The following is a 23982-nucleotide window of genomic DNA, read 5'->3' on the forward strand; positions in this document are numbered from 1 at the left end:
TCTAGTAACAGACTGGTTTTTGAGAAATTGCACATGGCCAAAGGAAGGAGAATTTCTGCATTAAAAAGTGGAGTGCTAGGGTATACAAAATCCCTGCTGTTAATTAGAAACCATGGGATGAAAAGGGTACAATCCTGTTCTCGCGTCACTTTAGCGACTCGCGCTGGACTCCAATGGCAAGTTGCCGGCCGATGTTCCCAAAGCATACACATGCGCAGAAAAGGACGCTGGCAACCCAAGTCCTTACTGCTATGCTTTCCTGCGACATCTCAACAGCCAGCTCATATCCCCATCCGGTAACGTCGAATTTGCTAGCTGCAAAAGCAGAAGTCTCTGCAGACGGAACCAAGTCAGGCTTGAGTCCCAATATAATTCCCATACCGGCCAATCCAACAATAGTCGACGTGACGAACCCGGTCCGAGTGCGATCGATGAGGTACCATAGTACGGGGTTCACAAGCGCGAGGGTTAGTGACGCTTGAGTTGTAGATTCCCAGGGAAGTCGGCGCTGTGAAATGTGAAGCCGCATTAGTATCGGACCAACGAATGCTGACTCCTGGATTTTTTTTTTGCTTACCATGGCAAATGCGATTCCTACAAACGCACCAACGCTGCGAACCACTGAAACCCATGAGAGAGTACGGTCTGCAGTCTCCGGGTCGCTTGACCCTTTTGCCTGCTTGGGGCTGCCAATGATTTCATCTGAGAACTGATCGAACCAAGGCAAAATATTGCCCAGAACGACGCCGGCTACACCCCAGAAAGCCAGATACTGCCATGACCCGTAGTAGTGTGTGTTCTCCAATTTCACTGGGGTAATCCAATGATTTTCATGCAAGTGAATCGTGATGACCCCATAAACAATACCAAAGCCCAAGAGGAACGCACTCTTCAGCGCCTGCGGAAGGATGACGCCCCGAAACAGGCCGTGGCTAAGCCGTGATCGTGTCCGCTGAAGTTTGCCTGGAGCCGGAGCCGGAGCTGGAGTTTCAGGCTGCATCCTGGGGCTTCCTGATTGAGGTGTATGGGCTTCCGTGCCCCAGGGACTCGAGTCGTCACGAGAGCTGTCGAATGCAGTGGGAGAGTAAATACCGTAGAGGGTCGAGGAGGTCAAGTTCATGATCGAAGCATTGCGGCTGACGCTGGCAGAGCCGGCATCTTTAGGGGCCAGCAGGTCTGGGTTGGCGGGTTCTGCTGGGGTAGAGGGTTCTTCAGGCGTGAGATCGAATACACGTCGCGGACGCGGGCGAAGGATCGTAGGCTCGTCAGACATGACAGGCGGTATGCTGATTTCAAGAACTCAGGGGGAGAGCGGAAGGGGGAGGCTATAGAAGAGAGAGAGAGAGCGAGAGGCGTGAAGGAGGCAGTGGTTATTTGACTCAGGCGCGGCAAATCTTCAATTCGACACCGTAACCAGATATCGTAATCCACCGGCTCCAGCAATATCAGCTGTCAGACCACCCACGGTTTTAATTATCGGTAGGTCGACTCCTTTCGAACAATTGTCCTGTCTGTGTAAAAGGAGCGCGCCCGAGGTGGGGGAGGAAGTGACGAGAGGAGAAGGGAAAGGCCAGAGCGTGCCGGAGCTGCAAGCACACAGACAGCCAAATAATAGTAAAGGGGAGGCTGGAGGCAGATCTGTTCGTGCCAGCGCCCTAGTGGAGCAGCACTACTGGCAGCAACTGGGGGTGCAAGATTTGCGGCGGATCGGCAGAGAGCACGCTTGAGGGGAAAAGGAACTGAGAACCACTGGGGGGAATGAATGGCAATTGCTGTCAATAATATATGGGAGAAGCTAGCAATGGATGATGTGACCTTTGAAGTATGAATATTCTAAAAATGCGAAGGGTTGCAAAGCCATTAAAACCTGAACAATCCGGAGCAGTGAGGATGCAAAGAGAGGCCGCAGGAATGTTGGGGGAAGCCATACTCCGTAATGAGCAGTCATCCTGCGATCACATGCAAAACTGTCTTAGCTCCACCACCTCCAGCTACCGCCACAGAAAGAACCCGCCAAAACACTCGAAGTCCCAACCGATTTGTGATGACATGAAGAGTCATACACATTGTCTAACTACTCACTCTCATCTGCAAACTTGGCCAAATTTGTTGTGTGTCTGACCAGCACAGTATAGATATTCGAGGCTTAGTGTACCAATATACTGTCTGAACCCTGACTCAACCTCACATTTCGGAAGTTCCTCGACGCCCTTGCGTCTCTAGCACATGCAAATTCGGGAGAAGATCATGTCGGAGAAAATCAACAATGCCATGGTTGCTAATCCTTGACACAGGGACGTCAACTCATCCAACTAAAGAGCAGCTTCCACGTCACGACCTCCTCTTGCCCTCGAGCTTGTGCACCGACTATGACACCAAGTGTGTCACCGTAGTTTCACCCTGCATTGGAAATCACACCTCCAATAATACTGCACTCTTATACATGTTTATCATAAGTGGTGGCGTCAGTAAGGATATCTTTTGTGCGGGCGATACTTGTTCGAATACGACTGTCCCCGCTATCTATGCAGCTTAACATGTACACCCCGCACGATATCATACGGGGCTGAGCTTGGCCACTGACATCTGGACTCAAGGTAACTTTCCTATTGGTGTATAGTGGATGTCAATATTAGTGTTAGTGAAACCGATGACTACCCTTCCTTACCGAAAAAGCATGACGGACTGTCCGGATGAAAATATGCAGTCGTCTTGCCATCATCATCCTGGAAGAGATATCTAATTACTGCTATAAATTGTGGCTACCATTTTACCGTAATGCAATGATACTGAAAATACCTAACCACGCTCTACTACTCTCTTTGCAAAAGCGAACGAAATGAGCCGGACGTGCGGAGCAGTATATCGGCTCTAGGGCCATGGGGATTAGATTCAAAGGGCCGAACCCAGAGGCAGAGAAACACACCGAGTGCGTTATGTTTCGAAAGAAAAAGAAGAAAAAAAATAAAAATAAAAATAAATAGCCGTGCGGTTCACAATACGGAAGAGTTGCAGGTAGTTCCCAGCTACCAGGAGGGCGTCTAGTGTGTCGCTCGCTTCCACATTTCGTTGCTGGTGGTTAGCGTAAGATTCTATTCTAGATATAGTGATTCTCTCTGGTCGAGGCCCAAATTGAGACGGATGTTACATCTTGAAGGGAAAAGCCTAGATTACACTAGGGTCCGAGCTAATGGTAGTGACATAGTGTAGTATTGTATCAAGCTAGTCTTAATCCCCGTGGGTTGATGAGTGCAAAAGAAAACAGGAGAGAGCAGAATAAAGAAATGAAGGACACATCGAAAGTGTTGCTAAATTAGATACGGCAAATTAGTCATATAATGAACAGACATAAGAGATGGATACAGTTGAAGGAGCATTCAACCCGCAATGCGAATCAATAAGCCCCGTGGCGATTGCTGCGTAGTTAACAAGAGTATGGCTTATTTATCTTCCATAGCCTCATCTTTCATATCTTCTTGTTCTGCTGTCTCGCCGCCAGCTTCAGTTGCTGGCTCAGCAGCATCTCCAGCAACCGAAGAGGTCTCACTGGCAGCATATCCGTTTCCGCCTTCCATGGTAGAAGAGTTGTCATCCCCGTCGGCTTCTCCTTCTCCCTCATCGAGATCATCGTCGTCGGCCTCTTCGTCATTCTCATCAGAGGAGAGCGCATCACCCTCCTCGTCAGGGTCACCTCCGTCGCCGATAAAGCTGTCTTCATAGCCGAGTTCGGCTGGGTGAGATGTACGAGCTTTGCGTGTCGTACCGCCATCTTCCTCTCCACTTCCCTCTCCCAAAATCTCACGGTCAATATCGTCAAGGCCCTCCTCGCCTTCGATGTCTCCGTCTTCATCGCCCATTTGGGCCGATCCAGGCATCGGGGAGAGTTCCTGATCCCGGGACGGCACTTCGAGACCATCCTTAGTAACATCGGGATTGGCTGTCTCACCATCTCCGGCATCACGTTGAGCACGGCTCCGGTTGGCTTTAGCACGCGATGTCGATGCACCTTGCTCCTTGGCCTCTGTCGCCGAGGCACCAGATGTTGCCCCAGCAAGCTTGCGTTTAGCATTGCGTGCAGCGCGGGCTCTGCTACGGGCTGAAGATGGGACGCGCCCAGCAAGATCCGAGGAGTTTTCCATAGCCAATCTGATCTCTCTTGCCTTCTGACGCTGCTCCCTTTCCTTCTTACGGTCACGCTTTGGGCCGTTGGCATCGTCATAATCCCAACGGTCCAAGCGCCTGGCAGCCTTGCGGATGACAGACAGGTAGTAGCTGGCACATTCACCAAAGTCTTCCTCTTCATCCGGCTTTGGAATAAGGCCGCCTTTGCCCCACGATTTCTCCTCATCGTCCGTATCATAATCATCAGGCAGGGTTGATAGTAAACGACCGTGACGGACGAGCGGGAGTTCGCTCTCTCGATTCGCACGCAAGACACGATATGCCTCATTCTTCCGCTTAGCTAGGAGATACTCAATTCGCTGTCGCCGGTTTTGCTCAACAGCCAGCTGATGCTGTGTAAGGGGCCGGGGACGGCGAGCAGAGGACTGCTGAGGTAAGGTGGGTTCTGCGACGAACCGGTTTAGAATGGGATGGCCAGAGCCTGGAGGAGCTGGAGAAGCAGCGTCAGGTGTGTTTTCCATCTTGGTTCTTAAGATGAGACGCTGCTGACCAACAGAACGGTTGAGGGAAGATTCCCGCTTAGGTCTCTTGTACCGAGACCGGGCAGACTGTCCAGGAGTCTGATAATCATCCTCATCATCCTGCGGATAGCGCTTGGAAGAGGGATGTAAGGGAGTTGACATGGTAGAGCCGCGACCATCGCCTCGACCTATAATAAACCTATTAGTAAACCGGGAAGCCTGGCAAACTGCCTGGACACACTTACCCGAAATATCTCCCGAACCGTCTTCCTCGTAGCCAAAGTCTGGCAGGCCTACTAGAATGTCAGTCAAAATAGGATATGGTGTGTTGACCTAGGGAATATACCTTTCTTAGAGCGTTTAGTGACTCTAGGAAGTGGCTCATCTTCCTCCAGAATACCTGCAGATGGGTGTCAGTTTTTGTGCGAATGGAAGTCAAAGAAGGTCTGTGCAACTGACGTTTGCGTTCCAGGCGCTTAGCCTCGCCATATTCGATCTCAGACTGAGTATCTACGTTCTCCTCATTTGCTTGTTCTTCGGTAAGGCTTTCAAATTGAGGCACCTTGATGGGCAAGCCCCCGGCTCCTTCACCGTCCAGGCCGGGCCCAAACGGATTGTTGCGTGCGGCTTCGGCGGTGAAATCACTTTCCAGGTACCACCACATCAACCACAAAAATGCCTTTGCACGACTTTTACTGCTCAATGTGCCCCGCATAACGAGGTCGAAAAAGTCGCGCGGAGGGAAGAAGTGCATTTCAGACACTTTGGGCGCGTATTGTGCCAGAACGAAGATAAGATTGACCGGGTTTGTGCGAGGAATTGCATGGCGCTTGATTCGTTCTAGGGTATTTGGCTGGTCGACGTCTTCTGAAGCACCTTTGAGGATGGATTTGAGACGAGGCGCATCTTGGAGCTGTTTGTAGGCGTTCGGGTCTTGGTGGGCTTGTAGCGAAGGAATAGAGTGATAGGTCCGCAGCTGGGCACGCATCTCAGGGAAGACTGGTGCTTATCAGTAAATGATGAAGAAGGTAGAAATGATAGGCGAAAGCCAGAGGTAGATGGGGGACATACAGTTCAGAGTGGTATTCATCCTTCCAAAGTTGACAAGCAAGCAAACCATAGCCATGCTGATAGCTGCTTGTTTATCATTCTGAAGTTTGTCCTTCAAGATTTTGCTCGTCTTGCTACTCCTAGCCATAGCATCAATGTAGATGTCCGCAAAATCCAAGTTCTTCTCTCCATCCGGCCAACGAGTAAAGACCTTGGTCTGGTCTTCAAAGACGAGCTTGAGGAACTGATACTGTATGTCCTTGCGCCATAACGGAATGCCGTCTTCCTTCTTGAGATGCCGAATCTTATTCCCGGAGTAGACCGACCCGATAGTGCCATTCGCCTGACGTCTAATACCGACGGTCATGTTGTGAGTTTGCTGCTCATCTTGCGGCTCGGACTGCGCGAACGACTCGTCCGCGGCGGCGCTTTCAACCTCGGCCATTTCGGAAGTCGCGTGGATTCAAGGTATAAGGGTCTTTCGTAGGGATGGAGTAATATGGAACCTCCCAGACCGCGACGTGAGGCTCCGTTCTCGGCGTGTCCTGAGAGCGGTAGCCGCGAAGGGGGACAACGATTGATGGGATGGTCAGCTAAAGGACGACGCAATGGATGAACGAGTGGAAGAGTGGCCGTCCAGAGGATGGGGGAAAGTGGGGGAATGATGAGACGAAAGAGCTGGTGAAGAATCACGCGGATGGAATTCTAAGAGAGAAGGAAGAAATTGGGAGGTGGGCAGGGAACGTGATCCTGGACGATCCGTGACTTTCTTCTTTCTCCCTTGGCTTGATCTCCGATCGTGCGCGGGAGTGACTAAGGTAGCCTGTAGTTATAACTAACTAACCAGTTAACACGCTTAGAACCTGGTTATTAGCATGAGCAATCATGTCAAATTTTACCACTGTGCCCAGGCATTCTCTTTATTTAAAGGAAAATCTTACGTAGCTTGTACTCTTCACTTCAGTCAACATCACTTCTGTTGATATAGACTTCTAGTGAAGATATAACAATGCCTCGCTACAACCATCATGCCATCATCATTCACTATCAGACATTGGATCAGACTGATTTATCACCTTTCCAAGATGGATGTGAAAGCATACGAAGGAAAAGATTCTAGCATGTAACGAAGCATGTGTTACCATTTGGCATACTGAATCGTGTACTACTACGTAAACTAGGATAGCACATAAACGAGCTTCAGACTTTTTTATCTGGAAAGAGAATAACTAACTCCCTTATTTCTGAGACGCGCGGTCTCCGTAAGCAAGGCCGTCTTCGGCATTTCCCGTTGAGCCCAAACTGCTACTGACAAGAGATGATACCCACAAATAGCGCCAGCAAAGCAGCTTCCCATCCTCCACGGATCCGAGATATGAACCAGAAAAAGAATATCCCATTCGATGTCAGCCTCCACGGACCCCAGTGCAGAGAATATTTTTGTGGACACAGCAGCTCGAGCCAACGCCATACACAATGCAAAGAAGAATCCTATCTCTATCACCCGCATTCCCATTTTTGAGACCCATCGTTCCTTGAAGTCGTGCAAAAAGATCAATGCTCGCCGAAAGACGTCACAGCCACACAGACCTTGATGTCTCTCCAAGTCCAGTGCCAATGCTTAACACCACTTGGAGTAGTAAAGCATAATCTCAAGCGAAGCACGAAACAACAACATGGATGGAAAAAGAAAACGGAATAAGAGAAACCCCGCCATGAGAAACCGAAACCGTAAGAAATCTATTCGCGAGACACGGTCGATGCAGCTGCCTGGCACCAAGCAGGGAAAATTCATAAAAAGCACTTTTCTGAACACGAAAAGCCGGCACCCCCGCTCGGCACGCGTCGTTCAAGCGGATCTCCGTATGGCCGCCTGAGAACAAAAAGGGTATCTGATGAAGCGGTCGCAGGAGAAAGACAACGCATTCTATGATATCCATGCAATGCCGACCCGAATGCTCTCGATTATAAACGGGTATAACCACAAGCAGCGAGATAAGGAGATCGGACCACATCGAAACCCATGTCTAAAACAAAACGATAAAATAGGCGACATTGATAAAATGCTCAGCAGCAAGAAAAGAAAAACACCTGCACATAGGAGAATAGCGAAAAACAAGAACAAGAAAACAGATTCTTAGAACGTATCTAAGATAATGTCGTGGCAATCATGACAAAGCCGGCCCTGAGAGAAATAGAGATGTAGGGGTGAGAAAAAAGGGAAGGAGAACTCAGGGCTCGTTCTGATCGTATCCGTCAAAGGAGAGGCAAATGAAAAAAAAAGAAGCCAATCAGACCCGACGGCCTCGTCAGAGACCACAACTTCCCCTAGTGGATAGTAATTTACCACCAGGAAGAAGGTCCAGTAGGGCCGGACGGGTTGCCGTAGCCACCACCGTAGCCGCCGCCGCCGCCGCCGCCATAGCCAGCACCGCCTCCATAGGAGGGAGGAGCGCCATAGCTGCTGCCGCCGCCGCCACCGTAGCTACCACCAGGTGCACCGTAGCTGCTGCCGCCAAAGGAGGGAGCACCGCCCATACCACCACCGCCCATGGTCCGACGCATGTCACGGGTAGCATTGGCGCCACGGCCACGGCCGCCACGGCCGCCACGACCACCATAGCCGCTGCCCTCACGAGCAATGCTCTCGAGGAACGAGGGGACCTCCTGGTGAGCCTCCTTCAGAAGATCAATCAGGTCGCGGACAACACCCCGGTTGCCACGGTTGAAGAAAGCAGTGGCAATACCAGTGTTACCGGCACGACCAGTACGACCAATACGGTGAACATAGTCATCGATGTCGGTGGGCAAGTCGTAGTTGATGACGTGGGTGACGTTGGGGATATCAAGACCACGAGCAGCAACAGCAGTGGCAACAAGGATAGGGCAACGGCCAGAGCGGAACATTTCCAGAGCACGCTCACGCTCACGCTGGGTACGATCACCGTGAATAGCGGTGGCGGGGAAACGCTGGTTCAGAAGGAAGTCGGAAAGGGAGTCGGCCATACGCTTGGTCTCGACGAAAATGAGGGTCAGACCGCTGGTGCCGTGAGTGTGGAGGATATCCAAGAGAACGGAGCGCTTGTCGTGGTCTTCGACATATTCGACCTTTTGAGTGATGTTCTCAGAGGTAGAACCGACACGACCGACGGACAGGAAGACGTAGTCCTTCAAGAAGTCGCGAGCCAGCATCTGGATGTCACGGGGGAAAGTAGCCGAAAACATCAGCGTCTGACGGTCGTTCACGTGGGGCATATCCTCGCCTTCCACGATGCGGCGAATCTGGGGCTCGAAACCCATGTCCAACATACGATCGGCCTCATCCAGAATCAAGTACTTAATGTTGACCAGAGAGATACGGCCACGCTCGATGAGATCGACGAGACGACCAGGGGTAGCAACCAGAAGATCACATCCCCGCTCGATCTGGCGGAGCTGGGAGCCAATATCGGCACCACCGTACACGACGCAAGGGCGGACCCAGGAGCGGTAGGCGAACTTGCGGGCCTCATCGAAAATCTGGGAAACAAGCTCACGGGTAGGGGCCAGAATGAGGGAAGTCGGGTAGGCCTTGCGTTGACGTCCGTAGCCGAATTGGCCGCCGGCCGGGGCAGGAGCAGCCGAAGGACCGTTCTGGTAAGCCTGAGACAGGATAGGGAAGAGGAAACCACCGGTCTTTCCGGAACCAGTCTGGGCGCAAGCCATCAAATCGCGGCCGTTCATGACAATGGGGATGGAGTACTTCTGGACGGGAGTGGGAGTTTGGTAATGGGCGAGCTTGATGTTCTCGATCAGGTGGTCATCCAAGGGCGGGTTGGTGAAAGCGTTGACCGGCTCCGGGACATCGTGGCCAGAGGCCTCCACGGGGATGTCGTCGTAGTTGGCGAAGTTGATACCGGTGTTCTGCTTGGTGGGATCGTTGGGAAGACCGAAGAGTTCGCGTTCCAGACGGGGATTGGCAGGGCCGGGAATGTGCTTGCCGTCACGCCACTGGCCATCTCCAGAGCCTCGGGCAGAACCACCTCCAGAAGAGCCTCCGTGACCTGGGTGTCCGTAAGCATTTGGGTTAAAGGGCCGGCGAGCTTCGTGAGGGCTCCAGCTAGTGTTACCATTGGGACCGCGAGGGCTGAAATCAGGGGCGTTGGCGTTGGCCCAGTTGCCACCGCGAGGGCCGCCTCTGCAGAACAATGCCAGTTAGTCACTGCACACAACGTAGAATGGAAGTCGCAAGAGATGAAAGATTACATACCTAGGAGGACCCCAGGAGTTGCCGGGGACAGGGGCAGCAGCGGGACCGGGGGGAGGGGCAGCACCGTCCATGTTTCCACCACCCACCTGGCGTTGACGAAGATGGGGAGGGATGTAAGCGGCGCGACCCGTGTTGTTCGTAGGGGCAGGAGCGTGCTGAGACTCGTTGAGGGAAAGGTTTCCCATCTTCAAGCTGTCGGCCATATTTGCGGTATTTCGAGCTGTGGGCACAGATGACAGATGAGCAAAACGCGTTGGGATGTCGTTGCGGAAGAAAAAAAGGTACTATGTTGGTATTTGAACAAAGCGTTTTTTCAGCGGATGTTGTCCTTGCGGGCGAACACTGGAAATTTCTTTTCTTCTGTACAGGACAAAAGGAAAGAAGATGAAGAAGTAAAGTGAAAAGTCCCCGCGTCTCTATCGAGTGGCAATACACAGGGGATCAATAAGAGTAACACAGTGCGAGAAAGAGGAACAGGGTAAAGAAAGACCTTTGGGAGGAATACTAAACGAAGAAACAAGACGATCTCCCAGATCTAAATCCTCTATTACGGTGTAGAAAGAGAGAAGAAAAAAAAGGGGGGGGAAGGGGAAGAGAATAGGATATGATGTGGAGATATTGGAGAAAAAAAAAATTGAAACCAGACTGGATTAGGAGGGGAGGTTTAGAGGGGATGAGAGAAAAGAAGTAGGGAAGAGGAAGAAGGTTTGTGGGACGAAGAACGGGGAGGAGAGGCAAAGGCGATGACTACGAAACTAAGGGAATAATGCACTGGCAGTGGTTGGCAGGCCTGCGCACTGGGAAGGTTTTGCTTGCTTATTGGCAGCCCGGCGATGGGTTTATTGGGGACGGTCCGGGTGAGAAAAAAAGGTTCAGCGTGTAAAAAAGAAGCGAAGGGAAACAGCAGCAGGAGGGCAAGCCAGCCAGCGCAGGCCAAACGGCCATTGCACCAAACAGGAAGGGGGAATGGGAAAAATCAGAGAAAAATTCTAAAAAGGCTAAACGAAACAGAGTGGCGGCGTGGTTCTGGCTGTGTTACCAGATGACGATGGGCTGGGCCCTGTCTATTTTGGCCCTTGTTGTAGTAGTTGGTTACCTCCGTCACTTGCTGGAAGTGCTACTGTATTTTGATTCTCTTGCTGTCTCTGCTTGTCCACTAACTAGGTCAACCAGGTTCAAAAACAATTCATCTGAAAATCGTGTTATACTCTGATACAGGAATCTCCCGCATTTAATTGCAGTCCATTCAAACTACGGACCAAAATTTATTTTTCGAAATTTGGGCCAGTTGTAAATACCTAGGGTTGTTGGCCGAAATCCCACATTCAATACTATCTAGGGTACTAGTAGCAGCGACCGACTTGTTCACCAGTTGATCCGGTTCGAGCCAATCTGACGAGGTCTAAAAAAGAAAATTCTGTTTTTTGCCTCAGGCTCGCCTCCCCCCGTAGATACTGTCACGGTCACGTGGCATGCTCTTTCAAGCCAAGCGCATCCTTGCTTGGCAGACTGGTCATGGCGATGTATAACTTCGCCTCCGGCATTTTCACCTTCCCCAGTGTCAACGCAGTTATTGTATCAGGGAAACCGGTCGGATTATGGGCCTTTGTATATTGGCTGACTCCCGGGTAATCAAAGCTCTGACTGAGCAAGCCATGGGGACTTTTATCCCATAACTCATGACCACAGCACGGAAATCTGCTCAACAGTGTAATCATCCCATATTAGGCTGACAATGTTAAAATGTGGGGAGTTTCACATCAGAATTGACGTGGTTGTAGCATCATTGTGCATTACCAAACCCCGTCGAAGGGCTTTGCACTTTGTATGATGATGACACTACTGTCGTAGTTCATACTGTGACTGTATATAGCAAGTTACGCCTACTAATACTTACTTGCAATCAGTTAGCTGAACGGGTCTCTTTGATTGAATTTTGACCATAGATTCCTTATTCCGTGACAATCATGTCGGAATCAGGCTAGAAAGTAGTCTACCCAAGTTTCAATGGCCGCAGAGAACCTCTGTGGATTAATTAGTGTTACTCCTGGGAGAAAATAACCTTACTCCGCGGTTGGGATGGTCTCCCACGTAAATCGTCAGCGTGGAGTCGGTGAAGTAAAATATGGTAGGCAACGAGTTGAATCTTATCGCCGAGAAACTTTCCTACTGGATGATGTCTATCGCAGCACTGACTAACAACGTACGAGATGGTTTGGGGGTGGCAGGTACTTGCCCGAGTCTTGGACTGTACCAAAGGCAGACTAGATAAGTGGCGCATCCTTGCCGCTGCCTGCCAGTGGAGCTTACCACAAAAGTACATCGTTGGTCCGATTGGAGGCCAAGCCTTTTGATTACTTGCCACTGGAAGACGATCTCAGAGCATTTGGGCCTGGCGGCGCTTGCCACGGCTAGTTTAAGGCATGGGCTATGCATCGGCTCGTCATGTGGCACATGAATACGGCAGGTGCTTTGTAGGTTCACATTGCAAGAAATCCGTAAAGTACGGGCTACAGCCGAGGGTAGAACATACTGAGCAATACTTTTCATGTATTTGGTTGAGTACAATTCATCTCTAGACAATACTTCTTTCAGCCTTTTCCTGTTCTCCCTTGAGGCTGCGTCGGACCAGTACAACCAAGAGACCGACAACAATGGCAAGCGCTGCGAATTTCGGGAAGATATAAGGAGCGTTGTCAGATGTCATAGGCAAAGGGGTTGGAGAAGGAACAACAGCAATCGCTGAAGGTTGTGACTCTTCTTCAGAGCTCGTTTCTTTGCAAGCGATCAGCACATCAGTCTTATCGAGAAGCAGGCCGAGACCCCAGGAAACAGGTCTACAGCTCCTCGTGGCTGCTACCTTTTTCTCCAGCCTTGTCCTCAGACTCCAACTCTCCACTCTTGACAATCTTGACAGTCTCCACAGGTCTGTCAGAACGGCCCTTGGGCACGTTCTCGATCTGAGCGACAATCTCATAGCCCTCGAGGACCTCGCCGAAGACGACATGGCGGCCATCAAGCCACCTGTTCCGGAATTTATTAGCCAGCTGTCATCGCTAGACAAGCTTAGAATAGACTTACGGTGTAGGAACAGTGGTGATGAAGAACTGGGAGCCGTTGGTGTCCTTGCCGGCATTGGCCATGCTCAGGAGCCCCTTGCGCGTGTGCCTCAGCTTGAAGTTCTCGTCGGCGAACTTCTCACCGTAGATCGACTTTCCACCGGTACCTTTTCGCATGAACAGTCAGCATGTGGCGGGGAAATCGTACAAATATAATGGACTCCGTTTTAGTACTGACCATCGCCACGAGTGAAGTCACCACCCTGGATCATGAAGTCCTTAATGACACGGTGGAAGGTAGATCCTTCATAACCAAAGCCCTTCTCACCAGTAGCGAGAGCGCTGGAAACGGTCAATGTTAGCAGGGTGTAGAAGTCTCATCGAGGTCGATTTCTGATATCGTACCGGAAGTTCTCGGCGGTCTAAAAAGCAATAATAAATGAAATCAGTCTAGGAACCCCAAAGAGATAATAGCATGACGACGATCACGTACCTTAGGAACAGTCTTACCATACAAACCAAGCACGACTCTGCCGAGAGGCTTGTCACCGTGCTCAATATCAAAGAACACCTGTACGCGGGCGCAATTAGTATGTGATACTTGAAAAGCTTGAAAAGCAATTCACACTGATGTGAGCGCCGAAGATCACTTATATACATACCTTACTGGTAATCTTGGGGCCCCGGGGCTGAGCCTCTTCGGCGTGGACAAGGGCAAGTCCAACCGCCAGGACGAAGAAGAAAGACAGGAATAGATTCTTGAAGTTCATGATTGCTCAGTGCGTCTCCAATGTAGGAGAATTCTAACAATTGCTTGTGAGCACAGGAGACTCAAGGAGCAACCATTCGGCGAATGGAGGCCAGCTTGCATTACTGCGGTGGTGCCAAGAGCACCATAACCTAATTAGGAGTAGCCTATGGGTATCTTTGCAATTGATACTCCAAATTTTCATTTAACGTTGATCGCAAAGACGGGATTTATAGTGTATTTTTGGTATTTACAGCTTAAAAATACCGTAATCGTTTCGGAGAAACATTGTTACTGTTTGATTTCTTCCGCGCTGAACTGAGCCAAACTGCGGAGGTTGATAGAAGAATAGCGCAGCGCATAGGCAGTTCAAGCCATACCACATCCCCTGGAGAACTGAACAAGCCAATCCGTCAAGATGGTATGTATTAATGTTACCCGTACATTGGCGTACCCTTTAAATGTGTGGTTAACAAGCAATCAGGTTTTCATTTTGGGCGTGAACTTCCCCGAGCGAAACCTCGTCAAGGCAAGCAACTCCGAAATTCCATGTTTCCCCCAACGCCTGGTCTGACTGAAATCAGAAATCTCTCGAGTCCTTCTTCGGCATCGGTAACTTGACCTCGACGCGTCTTCTTGCCCGCTTCCATATCCACCCGACATGCAAAGTTGGCGAGTTGGCGAACAAGCAGGTCCTCGATATCACGGCCGCCTTGTCCGATATGAAGATTGAGAACGACCTTCGCAGACAGTACCTCGATAACATTAAGCGTCTGAAGGAGACTGGTACCTACCGTGGTCGGCGTCATGCGCTCGGCTTGCCCGTCCGGGGACAGCGGACGAGGAGTCAGGTTGGTTTATTCCTACACTCAATTTCCCCAGACATGATACCGGGGCTAGTGTTGGGGCACTTCGCCGGTGGATACGGTCGTGGGATATCATACAAGGCAAGATACCGTACTAACGTAGTTCTAGATCAAAACTGCTGTTAAACTCAACCGTATGGAGAGAAGAATGTGAGATTAACATGATTATTTTATACTGACCCCAGTGGTCTTGCGGCTTCGTTTCAGTTGGGGCATGGAATGGCGTTATAAACTTGCTTTTGTAAATTAGTGTTCTGGCTTGACCTTCTCCATCCTGGAGATGTACTTTATGTAGACAATGAAACATTCAAACTACGGAAATCATATTGATTCCATGTTGCATCTCTTTAACGCAATTATATGATATATTGCAAGTGTGAATATCAGCTCGTACAGCGGCTTGTTTAATACAAAGAGTGAGAACCAAACTTTTCATCCTATAAGTATAACGCCAGAACCATATGTGCAACTCCTCTTATGCAGAAGACAACACGCCTTCTCCTCGGTTGATTTGAATCCTCTTATCCTCACCAGCACTGACGATGCCAACCGAACGGTCCCAGCACACACTGAAGACCTTGACTCCCTCTCCACCAACTCGCTTGGCATCCGCTTTACCTTGCTCTTCCAAGCTTCTCCGGGTAATAGAATACACGCTCTCGCCAACGACACCGTCCTTGTCCGTCTTGGTGGCACGGATATCCCAGATACGACATGTGCCGTCGTGACTACCACTGATAAGACCGTAGCTGCTGTGGGGATCGCGGGACAGAGAAACAACGGCATTGGTGTGGCCTCTGAGGGTCATGGCGGAGATGGTCGTCGCTGACGTACGAGGATCGATGAGGGTGATGTGGCGAGCGGAAGTTCCTGTCGCAAGAAGGTGGTGCTCGGGGAGATGCTCGAGAGATAGCAACGAATGGGATGTCGATCTGGTGTCTACCAAAGCGGCCGTGACCAGATCCCATGTACGCAGAGAGTGATCCCACGAAGTAGAGTAACCGACAGTCGAGTCGTTTGTGTCAAAGATGGCAGCTGACACTGGCGCGCTGTGGGATGACAACAGCGCAAGCGGGCCGCGCTGCGGGATGCTGACGGACGAGTTCACCTTTCTGCGCTTGGAGCTGCGTGACGCGGCAGACGAAACTAGATTCTCGGGAGCAGCTGGAGCATCTGACTTCTTTGTCGACCAGAAGCCAATGCTGTGGTCTGACGAAGCGGAGAGAATACGGTTCGAGGGGGCATGCACAGCCAACGAGTTGATACCAGACTTGTGTCCGTAGAGCTCAATCTGCGGAGTGATCTTTCCTGAAAATCCATCATCGCTTTCGTTGTATTTCCAGAGTCGAACGGTGCGATCAAGACCAGCCGACACGATCGAATTCGGCGAGACGAACTTGGCGGCTTTGATAGACGCACCGTGCCCTCCATCAGCCGGGGACGGTGAGGTTGCGACGATTTGAGACGACATATTCCACACACGAAGCAACCCGTCGTAGCTTCCCGATAGAATCCTCTCCTGCCCCGGAGAGACGACCGCAGAAGCCCAAGAGGTAGCTGGCGAGGTCGCAGAGAGGACATCCACCGAGCCAACCCAATCATCATGCTCGAACGAGGCAATATGAAGCGGGGGAATCAACGCCCTTATATACTCAATCTCCAGAGTAGTTTCCGCAGATATGCCATTGGCCGTCAAATATTCATCGATCGAAGTCCGAAGGAATGCGCCATTGATCAAAAACTCGAATGGCACCGGCTTGTCGTTTCCCAAGAGATTGTTCACAAGGGTAGAAAGCGCATATCTCCGCAATCCTACAGGAAATTACAAAAGGATCAGTGAGCACATAAGTGTATATAAAGCAGGCTAGCAGTGATATGTCAAGATGCATTCATACCTGTGGGAACCAGAATGGGGCCGGTGTTTTCAGGCAGTGCAATGTCTTCTTGCTTGCTAACAAGCTGCACACGCACCTGCCTCTGCGCAGACTGGGACGAGCCCACAGCAGACGTCGAATCCTGAACGCCGTTCATAATGGCACTGAGATATTATTATGGGGGATATAAGAGGCGCGATCAAGAGCACTTCAAAGCGCAGTTGAGAAAACTCCACCGAGTGAGGAAAAAATTACGGCGACCGATGCGGCCACATGTGCAAAGCGCGGAGATTCCCCGCGGCAACATTACGTACGTGCTGAGTAGAAGAGCAGAAACTATGCGATAGATACAACAAAATGCCATGTTTCAGAATCTATATACTGGAAGTTAATGACTATTGACCTCGTGACGCCCTTTTGATGTCCGCGATCGCCTTACGCCGGTAATCGGACTCGGCAAAAAGAGCTTCAATCAGATCCACAACCTCGTCTGGAGAGAACTCTAAACGCAATTCCCCTTCGAGCCAAAGGAACTTGATGTCAGCCAGAGAGCTCTCCAGAATATTGATAAGGTACTGAAACTTCAACCAGTTTTGTACATAAACGGCCGTCATAGGCGAACGCTCGGTATGAGTTGGGCTTTCGGGGATGAAGAGATCTTCCAGCCCAGTCACTTGGTTGCAAAATGACACAAGCCGCTGTGACTGGGGTTCTGAAATGTCGCCCAGATCCTCGATCTCAATTATTATCTTGCTAATAACAGTTGAAACCAATGAGCCAATCGATTGAAGAAGTGCAGACTGAGACAGAATAGGCTGCCATTCTTTGTAAACGTCGCGAATTCTGTCCACGGTTGCGCTGACTGCATTCTCGCATTCGCCGAGGAATGGTTGCTCTGAGCATTGGCTGAAGCCCTGTGCACCGTCTAGAAGATCCGTAACAATTGTGCGTTGGGTCTGCATTTCTTTGCTATAAGCCAGTTTTCCATATTTTTCAAGAGCTTCAATATCCGCATGAAGCCTGGTAATCTGGTACTCCTCCGCGAGATCACGGACTTGGCCTGCGAGATACAAGCTGTCGTTATATAGATACATCTGCCCAGCACTCAATTTGAGACCATAGAAAGTCGAGGCCGTGGCTTTGAACATGGCCAGTATCAGAGTTGGGAGTGCGAGAAGTCCTGTACCGGAGGTCACCACGCGTGAATGGGCATGCCTGTAACGTATTAGCATCACTATTAAACTCTGGCCATGAAAGACTCACGCAAGCTGGGATATGGCATTGGAGTCTGTCACTTGTTGCTTGACGATTTCCATAATAGAGTTGGGGATGTCCGTTATGGTGTACTTCTCCTTCAAAGTAACCTCTCTGGGAGAGATATGGCTTGCCTCACCCTTGCCATTTACAATCGCAGGCATAACTGATGACTTGGGCTCTGGGGCCTCGGCGTTCTGTTCTTCGTCCTCATCACCCCAGCCCCAGGCATCTCCAGCATCATCATCATCACCATTGTCTGCGGATACCGTGGCTGTGTCGTGTTTCGTTTTGGGTTCATCATCCAGCCCCCAGGCGCTCACGTCTTCTTCATCTTCGAAACTACTGGGCTGCTTCCCCTTGGAACCGCTTTCGTTGTCTTCTTCCCAACCAGCGTCCCAATCGTCGAGTGTAGCATTCTCTAGCAGGGCTTCGTCGCTCCCGGAGACCTTCTCGACTTCGATTCTCTCAACCTGTTGTGTGGTGCCTTGGGAGGCAGCGAGGATTCTCCGAACCTGGTCCAATGAATCAACGCGGCGTCTAGCTATCCAGAGGCGCGGAGCCTGGTTGACCCATGAGATGAGTTCTTCTTGGCCGCGCCATTCAAAATTCTCAATGTTCTTCGTGAATTTCAGGACATGATCGAGCATTTGTTCGAACTGCCCCAAACCTTCAAGCTCGGTTGGGATAGCAGGCGACAACCAGAATTCAATTATCTTGGATGACAACGAGGGAATGAATATATCCGAGAATGATTCTGCAACAGGAGTGGGAATATACTGCTTCAAGAAGCCCAATACCTTGGTTAGACGTTCAAGCAGCTCGGGAATCGATACCGTTGATGGCTGCGGCTCGAGATTTATCGAAGATCCTGAAACATGGCACCCGTGGCTACGTCCAGAAGCCCCAGGAATTAATATGGGATCAATTATCTTGGATAATAATTCCTTTTGAAACCTATCTCTGGCTGAAGGGAACATCTCAAGCCTGGTCAGCCCCACGATAGTCTCGTGCAATGCATCATCTACGAAGGTTGTTAGTGAACTTGAACTACCTGGATGCTATTCAACGGAAGAATCATACCGCTGTCTTTAGAAATGGTCAGCTTTCCCTCCGTCTTATCAATATGCAGCTGTTCGTTCCAACGGTTACGGACAGCCTCCATAACATCTTTCCGCAGTCCGGCAGCGTTCTCTAGCAAAATATGTAGGACGTTTGTGTTTGTGAAATGACTGCTTTGCTTGACGGCGTGTTCAGTGGATTCCAATATATCAATGGCAGCCATGGTGCGACCCTCTCCGAGAGCTGCTTGTCCGTCATATAGTTGTTCACAGAGCTTTTGTACTTCCGTCAGCGCACTGGTTACCGCCTGATTGAACGCAATTTCGGTCTCAATGAGTCCAACTTTCGCGGAAGCATCTTCCACTTTCAATTGCAAAGGTTGCGTTTTCTCATGTCGCTCAACGATTTCCCTCGCAGTGACTCTAGATCGTTCAATGTCTGCATGAAGCTGCTTGGCCTGCGAAATCCATCCGTCGGCATCGAAGTTGTTTTCACGACTGAGGAAGTTGATTTCGGCCTGTTGGAAATTCTCCTTTAGTTATACTGCCAAGTGAGCTGCTACTTATGCGGGGCTCCGCATGAGATACGACTTACTTCAACTTGCTCCCTAGCCTTTGATATCAGCGCCAACTCTTTCGCCAAAATAGAGCTATGAAAGCCAGAGGCAACAACCTGCTCAGATCCTGGATAAGTGCCATCGGTCACGAAATCCAGCACCGACTGGCTTATGTCCTGCTCCGATACCGTAGCGGACATCTTGTTAGTAGTTGTAACCAAGAGCCCTTGGGTTCTTGGTAATCGGCGGGTCGAAAACCTGAAGAAGGCCAACAGAAGCGTCACAGTAAGCTCTGTCGTCCTGTTACAGAATATCTGCCAGGTTTCGGCCCCGAGGATATACCAAGGACCTCCAATGCAGCTAATCGCAACCGAAAGGGAAGGCGAGCTGTCAACACCGCCATGTGACTTCACCGCTCACCGCCTTGACCGCGATAGGCAAGACCACGAACGATCTCGCTCTTGCCCACGGCCAGACTGAGGCCTGATTTTATGTTTTCCTTCTGTATCTGCTATATGTTGCTATTTTCTTAGTTTCTTGTTCAATGAGGCTTCTTTCGAAGTATATCTGTGTTGTCTGTTAGTGAAGTATCTGTCGGTGTGGTGATCTCTATCGAACCGGGAACCTGAACTCCACTCTGAACCGTTTACAGTTGGAGGGTAACCTTCGTTCAGCGGCCAACTGTGTGACCTTAAAATTCCTGAAACAATTATAACCGGCGTCAAGAAAAGCCCATCGTGTTGTCTCAGCTGCTATTGGGAAGCCTCATTCGGGCAAACGCTTCTCGATCCATGTGAGTCCCTGCTAGTACCAACCCTGAATTCCATTGAATAAAAAAAGCAAGAAAAGAGACTGCCCCTCCGTCATTGTCTGTATTAAACATTCAATCCTTCGACCGGCAGCCTTAAATTGGCAGCCACGTTTTTGCGCAGTCATACAGCATGCTTTGTGGCCTTCGTGATGTCGTATTCTTACAATCTGCAATTCCCTTATTCTTGCTCTTGGTATTTCAGACATGGAATGAGTGCTTTGCCCGTTTCAGTTCCCCGCATCCCGAACCTTGAGCATTGCTAGCTTCTCAGAAATGAATATTCTATTAGTCTTGCCTCTTAAACAGATGCGTTTCTGGCCTCTTGAATACTAACAATCTTTCAGATTATCGATACGGGGTGTGATCACAGGATTTGGTTCTAAATCACATTTCCAGAGACCATTGAGCAACATGTCACCTTCTCAAAACAGCCATTTCAAGCTACTCCAGAAGTTCAAGCCGGACTACTCGCCTAGCGAGTTTGCTCAGTATGAGTCGGAAAGAACAGGCATGAGGGTAGTGGTCATTGACCAAAAAGGACCCAAAGTCACAGGTTATTTTGTTCTAGCCACAGAGATTCTCGATGACTCGGGTGCTCCTCACACATTGGAACACTTGTGCTTCATGGGCTCGCGGAACTATAGATACAAGGGCTTCCTTGACAAGCTGGCTACACGTGTTTATTCGAGCACTAATGCCTGGACGGCCACAGATCACACGGCCTACACCTTGGACACAGCAGGCTGGGAAGGATTCGCTCAAATCTTACCTGTGTACCTAGAGCATGTTATAGCTCCAACACTTACAGATGAAGGGTGCTATACTGAAGTGCATCATATTGACGGCACTGGAAACGATGCCGGAGTCGTCTATTCGGAGATGCAGGGTGTGCAGAATAACTCTGCAGAATTAATCGATCTAACTGCTCGTCGGTTAACTTACCCGCATGGTGTAGGTTTCCGCTACGAGACAGGCGGTATGATGGAGCAGCTTCGTGTCCTCACTGCGGACCGTATCCGAGCGTTCCATCGCGAGATGTACCAGCCCAAGAACTTATGCCTAATCATCACTGGCGAAGTAGATCACCAAAACATGCTGGAGACCTTGGACAAATTTGAAGATACCATTCTAGATGTCATTCCCAGTCCTGAATCACCTTTCAAGAGACCGTGGGTAGATTCCAAGCAGGCGCCGCCATTGGAGAAGTCCATCGTGCAGACTGTGGAATTTCCCGAAGAAGATGAATCTTTCGGGGAGATAGAGATCAGATTCCTCGGTCCGGACTGTACCGATCCTGTTCAAAGTGAGTGTTCTGCTGTCCTCCACACTTCGAAGTCATACTTACTCTGTAACAGCCGGGGCTGTTAATGTTGCATTGCTCTATTTGGCCGGTTCATCTGCTTCTCTCTTGGATAACATCTTGGTTGAGAAGGAGCAGCTCGCCAGTGCTGTTTATTATGCTACCGAAGATCATCCAAGCATCGAAATCCGCTTCACTTTGACCAGTGTTGAGACAGAGAAACTTGCGAAGGTAGAGCAACGATTTTTCGAAGTGCTCAAGGACGCCATGGAGAAGGAATTAGATATGAGGTATATCAAGGAGTGCATTGACCGGCAAAGGCGGACCTGGAAGTTCTCTACCGAAAGCTCCGCTTCGTCCTTTGCGGAGTACGTAATCTCGGATTTTCTTTTCGGAAAGAGGGACGGGTCTACTATGCTCGACGTTGCAACCTTGCAAGAGTACGATGTGTTGGAGAAGTGGAGTGAAGGTCAATGGCGCAGTTTCATCAAGACTTGGATCTCTGACGCCAACCATGTCACCATTCTGGGTGTCCCGTCCGTTAAGATGTCTGACACATTGAAAAAGGAGGAGGAAGCTAGGGTTGCAGAGCAAAAGCAGCGCTTGGGTGATGAAGGGCTGAAGAAATTGGCCGACAAGCTGGAGAAAGCCAAAGCTGAAAATGACAAGGAGATCCCCAAGGAGATGCTGGAGAGATTCCAAATCCCTGGAGTAGAGTCTATTCATTTCGTGGATACTACTACAGCCAGGTCTGGTGCAGCCCTAGATGCCGGGCGCCCATCTCACAAGGCGCAAAAACTGGTGGATGCTGACGGCTCCGATTTGCCCTTGTTCATCCATTTTGAGCACATTCCCAGTAGCTTCGTGCAGCTCTCCCTTCTCATCTCGGCGCAGGCTGTACCTGTGCAGCTTCGTCCACTACTGTCTGTGTTTACCGAGGCCTTTTTCAATCTGCCTGTCAACCGGAACGGGGAAACCATCAACTTTGAACAGGTGGTTGTCGAGTTGGAAAGGGATACAGTCGGCTACTCCATGGAAGGTGCTAGAAGCCTAGGCAACTCGGAGATGTTGCGGATCTCATTCCAGGTGGAGCTTGAGAAGTATCATACGGCTATCGCATGGATCCAGGAACTTTCCTGGAACTCGATCTTCGATGTTGAGCGACTCCGAGCGATTACCAGCCGACTGCTTTCCGATGTGCCCGATTCCAAGCGTAGTGGCGACGACATGCTCGCGGCTGTTCATGTGATGGTCCACTATGCCGCAGAGTCTATTGTTCGGGCTCGGAGCACCTTGGTGAAGGCGCGTTATCTGAAACGGATCAAGAAGCAACTGGCAGAAGAGCCGAAGTCTGTCGTTGCGCGCATGGAGGAAATCAGAGATGCGCTTTTCCGTTTCGAGAACATGCGAGTCTTGGTTATCGCTGACTTGGAAAAACTTCAAAACCCTGTGTCAGCATGGAAACCATTTGCTGAGCGTTTGGGTGCAGTTGTGCCTTTGCAGCCTATCACGGCCAGAAGACCGTTGCTCAGTGAGGCTGGTCAGAAGTTGGGCGGTAAGTCATATGTGGTTCCTATGCCGACGATCGATTCATCGTTCGCATATGCCACTGCACGGGGTCTGGATTCGTATGATGATCCAAGACTTCCTGCCTTGATGGTTGCAATCGCATACATGAACGCAGTTGAGGGACCCCTTTGGGTTGCGGTTCGAGGCAAGGGCTTGGCATATGGCACGAACTTCGCCTACAACATCGACACCGGGTTTGTCAACTTCGATGTTTATCGCTCTCCCAATGCCCACAGAGCCTTCGACTCAAGCAAGCAGATTGTTGAGGATCACCTCTCTGGTGCGATCCCCTTCGATCCTTTGATGCTGGAAGGCTCTATTAGCAGCATTGTGGTTAGCTTTGCCAATGAACAGTCAACGATTGGTGCCGCAGCCTCAGGCAGTTTCATCCGACAGGTTATTCGACGCCTACCTAGCGATTACAAGGAGCGGGTGCTCAAGCAGGTGCGGGCTACTAGCGTTGATGACGTGAAGGGCGCCCTGAAGAACATCATACTGCCTTTGTTCAACCCGTCCACAGCGAACATCGTGGTTACCTGCGCTACAGTCCTTGAAGAGGTTTGTCTTTCCTGAGATTATCAATTTGTCGTGTCTCATTTACTAACTATCGGCTTAGACTGTCAAGGAAGGTCTCCAAGCATCGGGATTCACGCCAGCGGTGCAGTCACTCAAGGAATTTGAAGATGACTATGGACTGAAGGTCGGCGATGACGAGGATGAGGAATCTGACGACGATGACGATGAGTATGAAACCGGATCTGAAGACGAAGATGATAGCGATGAAGACATGGAGGATGACGAAGATGATGAGTGATGCATTCCAGACGACGACCTCTAGACATGACGAGACATATCTGAGCCAGTTACTGGGTAATACTAGATCGAAAGACCAGCTACCTCTTTGTGAGACACTGGGAGTCTGGGACAGATATGCCGACCTG

At 50.2% G+C, this 23982-nt stretch overlaps 9 protein-coding genes across 9 annotated transcripts; 2 read left to right on the forward strand and 7 right to left on the reverse strand.

Moving 5' to 3' along the window:
- Window positions 1-145: 145 nt before the first annotated feature.
- Window positions 146-1273, reverse strand: ASPBRDRAFT_127816 (INSIG family protein; the record flags this gene model as incomplete). The annotated part of the gene is made up of 2 exons (XM_067618005.1): window positions 146-508; window positions 578-1273. 2 exons carry the CDS (start codon window positions 1271-1273, stop codon window positions 146-148), a joined length of 1059 nt encoding a protein of 352 aa, XP_067478552.1.
- Window positions 1274-1402: 129 nt separating this feature from the next.
- On the reverse strand, window positions 1403-1992 carry ASPBRDRAFT_608579 (uncharacterized protein). The gene is made up of 2 exons (XM_067628269.1): window positions 1931-1992; window positions 1403-1833 (listed from the first exon to the last, which is right to left on the reverse strand). Exons 1-2 carry the CDS (start codon window positions 1946-1948, stop codon window positions 1474-1476), a joined length of 378 nt encoding a protein of 125 aa, XP_067478553.1. The 5' UTR covers window positions 1949-1992; the 3' UTR covers window positions 1403-1473.
- A 1448-nt stretch (window positions 1993-3440) lies between these two features.
- Window positions 3441-6138, reverse strand: ASPBRDRAFT_31020 (putative INO80 chromatin remodeling complex (Ies1); the record flags this gene model as incomplete). Its single annotated transcript, XM_067622852.1, has 5 exons — window positions 3441-4831; window positions 4889-4936; window positions 4990-5043; window positions 5103-5642; window positions 5715-6138. 5 exons carry the CDS (start codon window positions 6136-6138, stop codon window positions 3441-3443), a joined length of 2457 nt encoding a protein of 818 aa, XP_067478554.1.
- Window positions 6139-8036: 1898 nt separating this feature from the next.
- Window positions 8037-10145, reverse strand: ASPBRDRAFT_127254 (DEAD/DEAH box helicase; the record flags this gene model as incomplete). The annotated part of the gene is made up of 2 exons (XM_067617955.1): window positions 8037-9870; window positions 9943-10145. 2 exons carry the CDS (start codon window positions 10143-10145, stop codon window positions 8037-8039), a joined length of 2037 nt encoding a protein of 678 aa, XP_067478555.1.
- A 2490-nt stretch (window positions 10146-12635) lies between these two features.
- On the reverse strand, window positions 12636-13819 carry ASPBRDRAFT_44225 (peptidylprolyl isomerase). The gene is made up of 6 exons (XM_067625146.1): window positions 13664-13819; window positions 13495-13572; window positions 13407-13423; window positions 13240-13343; window positions 13024-13168; window positions 12636-12966 (listed from the first exon to the last, which is right to left on the reverse strand). The coding sequence occupies exons 1-6, from the start codon at window positions 13769-13771 to the stop codon at window positions 12780-12782; spliced, it is 639 nt and encodes a 212-aa protein (XP_067478556.1). The 5' UTR covers window positions 13772-13819; the 3' UTR covers window positions 12636-12779.
- Window positions 13820-14081: 262 nt separating this feature from the next.
- On the forward strand, window positions 14082-14938 carry ASPBRDRAFT_44226 (mitochondrial 37S ribosomal protein uS13m). The gene is made up of 4 exons (XM_067625147.1): window positions 14082-14170; window positions 14234-14278; window positions 14334-14600; window positions 14725-14938. Exons 1-4 carry the CDS (start codon window positions 14168-14170, stop codon window positions 14767-14769), a joined length of 360 nt encoding a protein of 119 aa, XP_067478557.1. The 5' UTR covers window positions 14082-14167; the 3' UTR covers window positions 14770-14938.
- A 152-nt stretch (window positions 14939-15090) lies between these two features.
- ASPBRDRAFT_127667 (WD repeat WDR12/YTM1 family ribosome biogenesis protein) lies at window positions 15091-16646 on the reverse strand (the record flags this gene model as incomplete). Its single annotated transcript, XM_067617994.1, has 2 exons — window positions 15091-16427; window positions 16511-16646. The coding sequence occupies 2 exons, from the start codon at window positions 16644-16646 to the stop codon at window positions 15091-15093; spliced, it is 1473 nt and encodes a 490-aa protein (XP_067478558.1).
- Window positions 16647-16817: 171 nt separating this feature from the next.
- ASPBRDRAFT_207902 (uncharacterized protein) lies at window positions 16818-19710 on the reverse strand. Its single transcript, XM_067621812.1, has 4 exons — window positions 19400-19710; window positions 18827-19322; window positions 17753-18767; window positions 16818-17704 (listed from the first exon to the last, which is right to left on the reverse strand). The coding sequence occupies exons 1-4, from the start codon at window positions 19559-19561 to the stop codon at window positions 16885-16887; spliced, it is 2493 nt and encodes an 830-aa protein (XP_067478559.1). The 5' UTR covers window positions 19562-19710; the 3' UTR covers window positions 16818-16884.
- Window positions 19711-20583: 873 nt separating this feature from the next.
- Window positions 20584-23855, forward strand: ASPBRDRAFT_31025 (putative zinc metalloprotease; the record flags this gene model as incomplete). The annotated part of the gene is made up of 3 exons (XM_067622853.1): window positions 20584-21475; window positions 21528-23599; window positions 23658-23855. The coding sequence occupies 3 exons, from the start codon at window positions 20584-20586 to the stop codon at window positions 23853-23855; spliced, it is 3162 nt and encodes a 1053-aa protein (XP_067478560.1).
- Window positions 23856-23982: the final 127 nt, after the last annotated feature.

Source organism: Aspergillus brasiliensis (assembly GCF_001889945.1).
Source record: "Aspergillus brasiliensis CBS 101740 unplaced genomic scaffold ASPBRscaffold_7, whole genome shotgun sequence".
NCBI lineage: Eukaryota > Fungi > Ascomycota > Eurotiomycetes > Eurotiales > Aspergillaceae > Aspergillus > Aspergillus brasiliensis.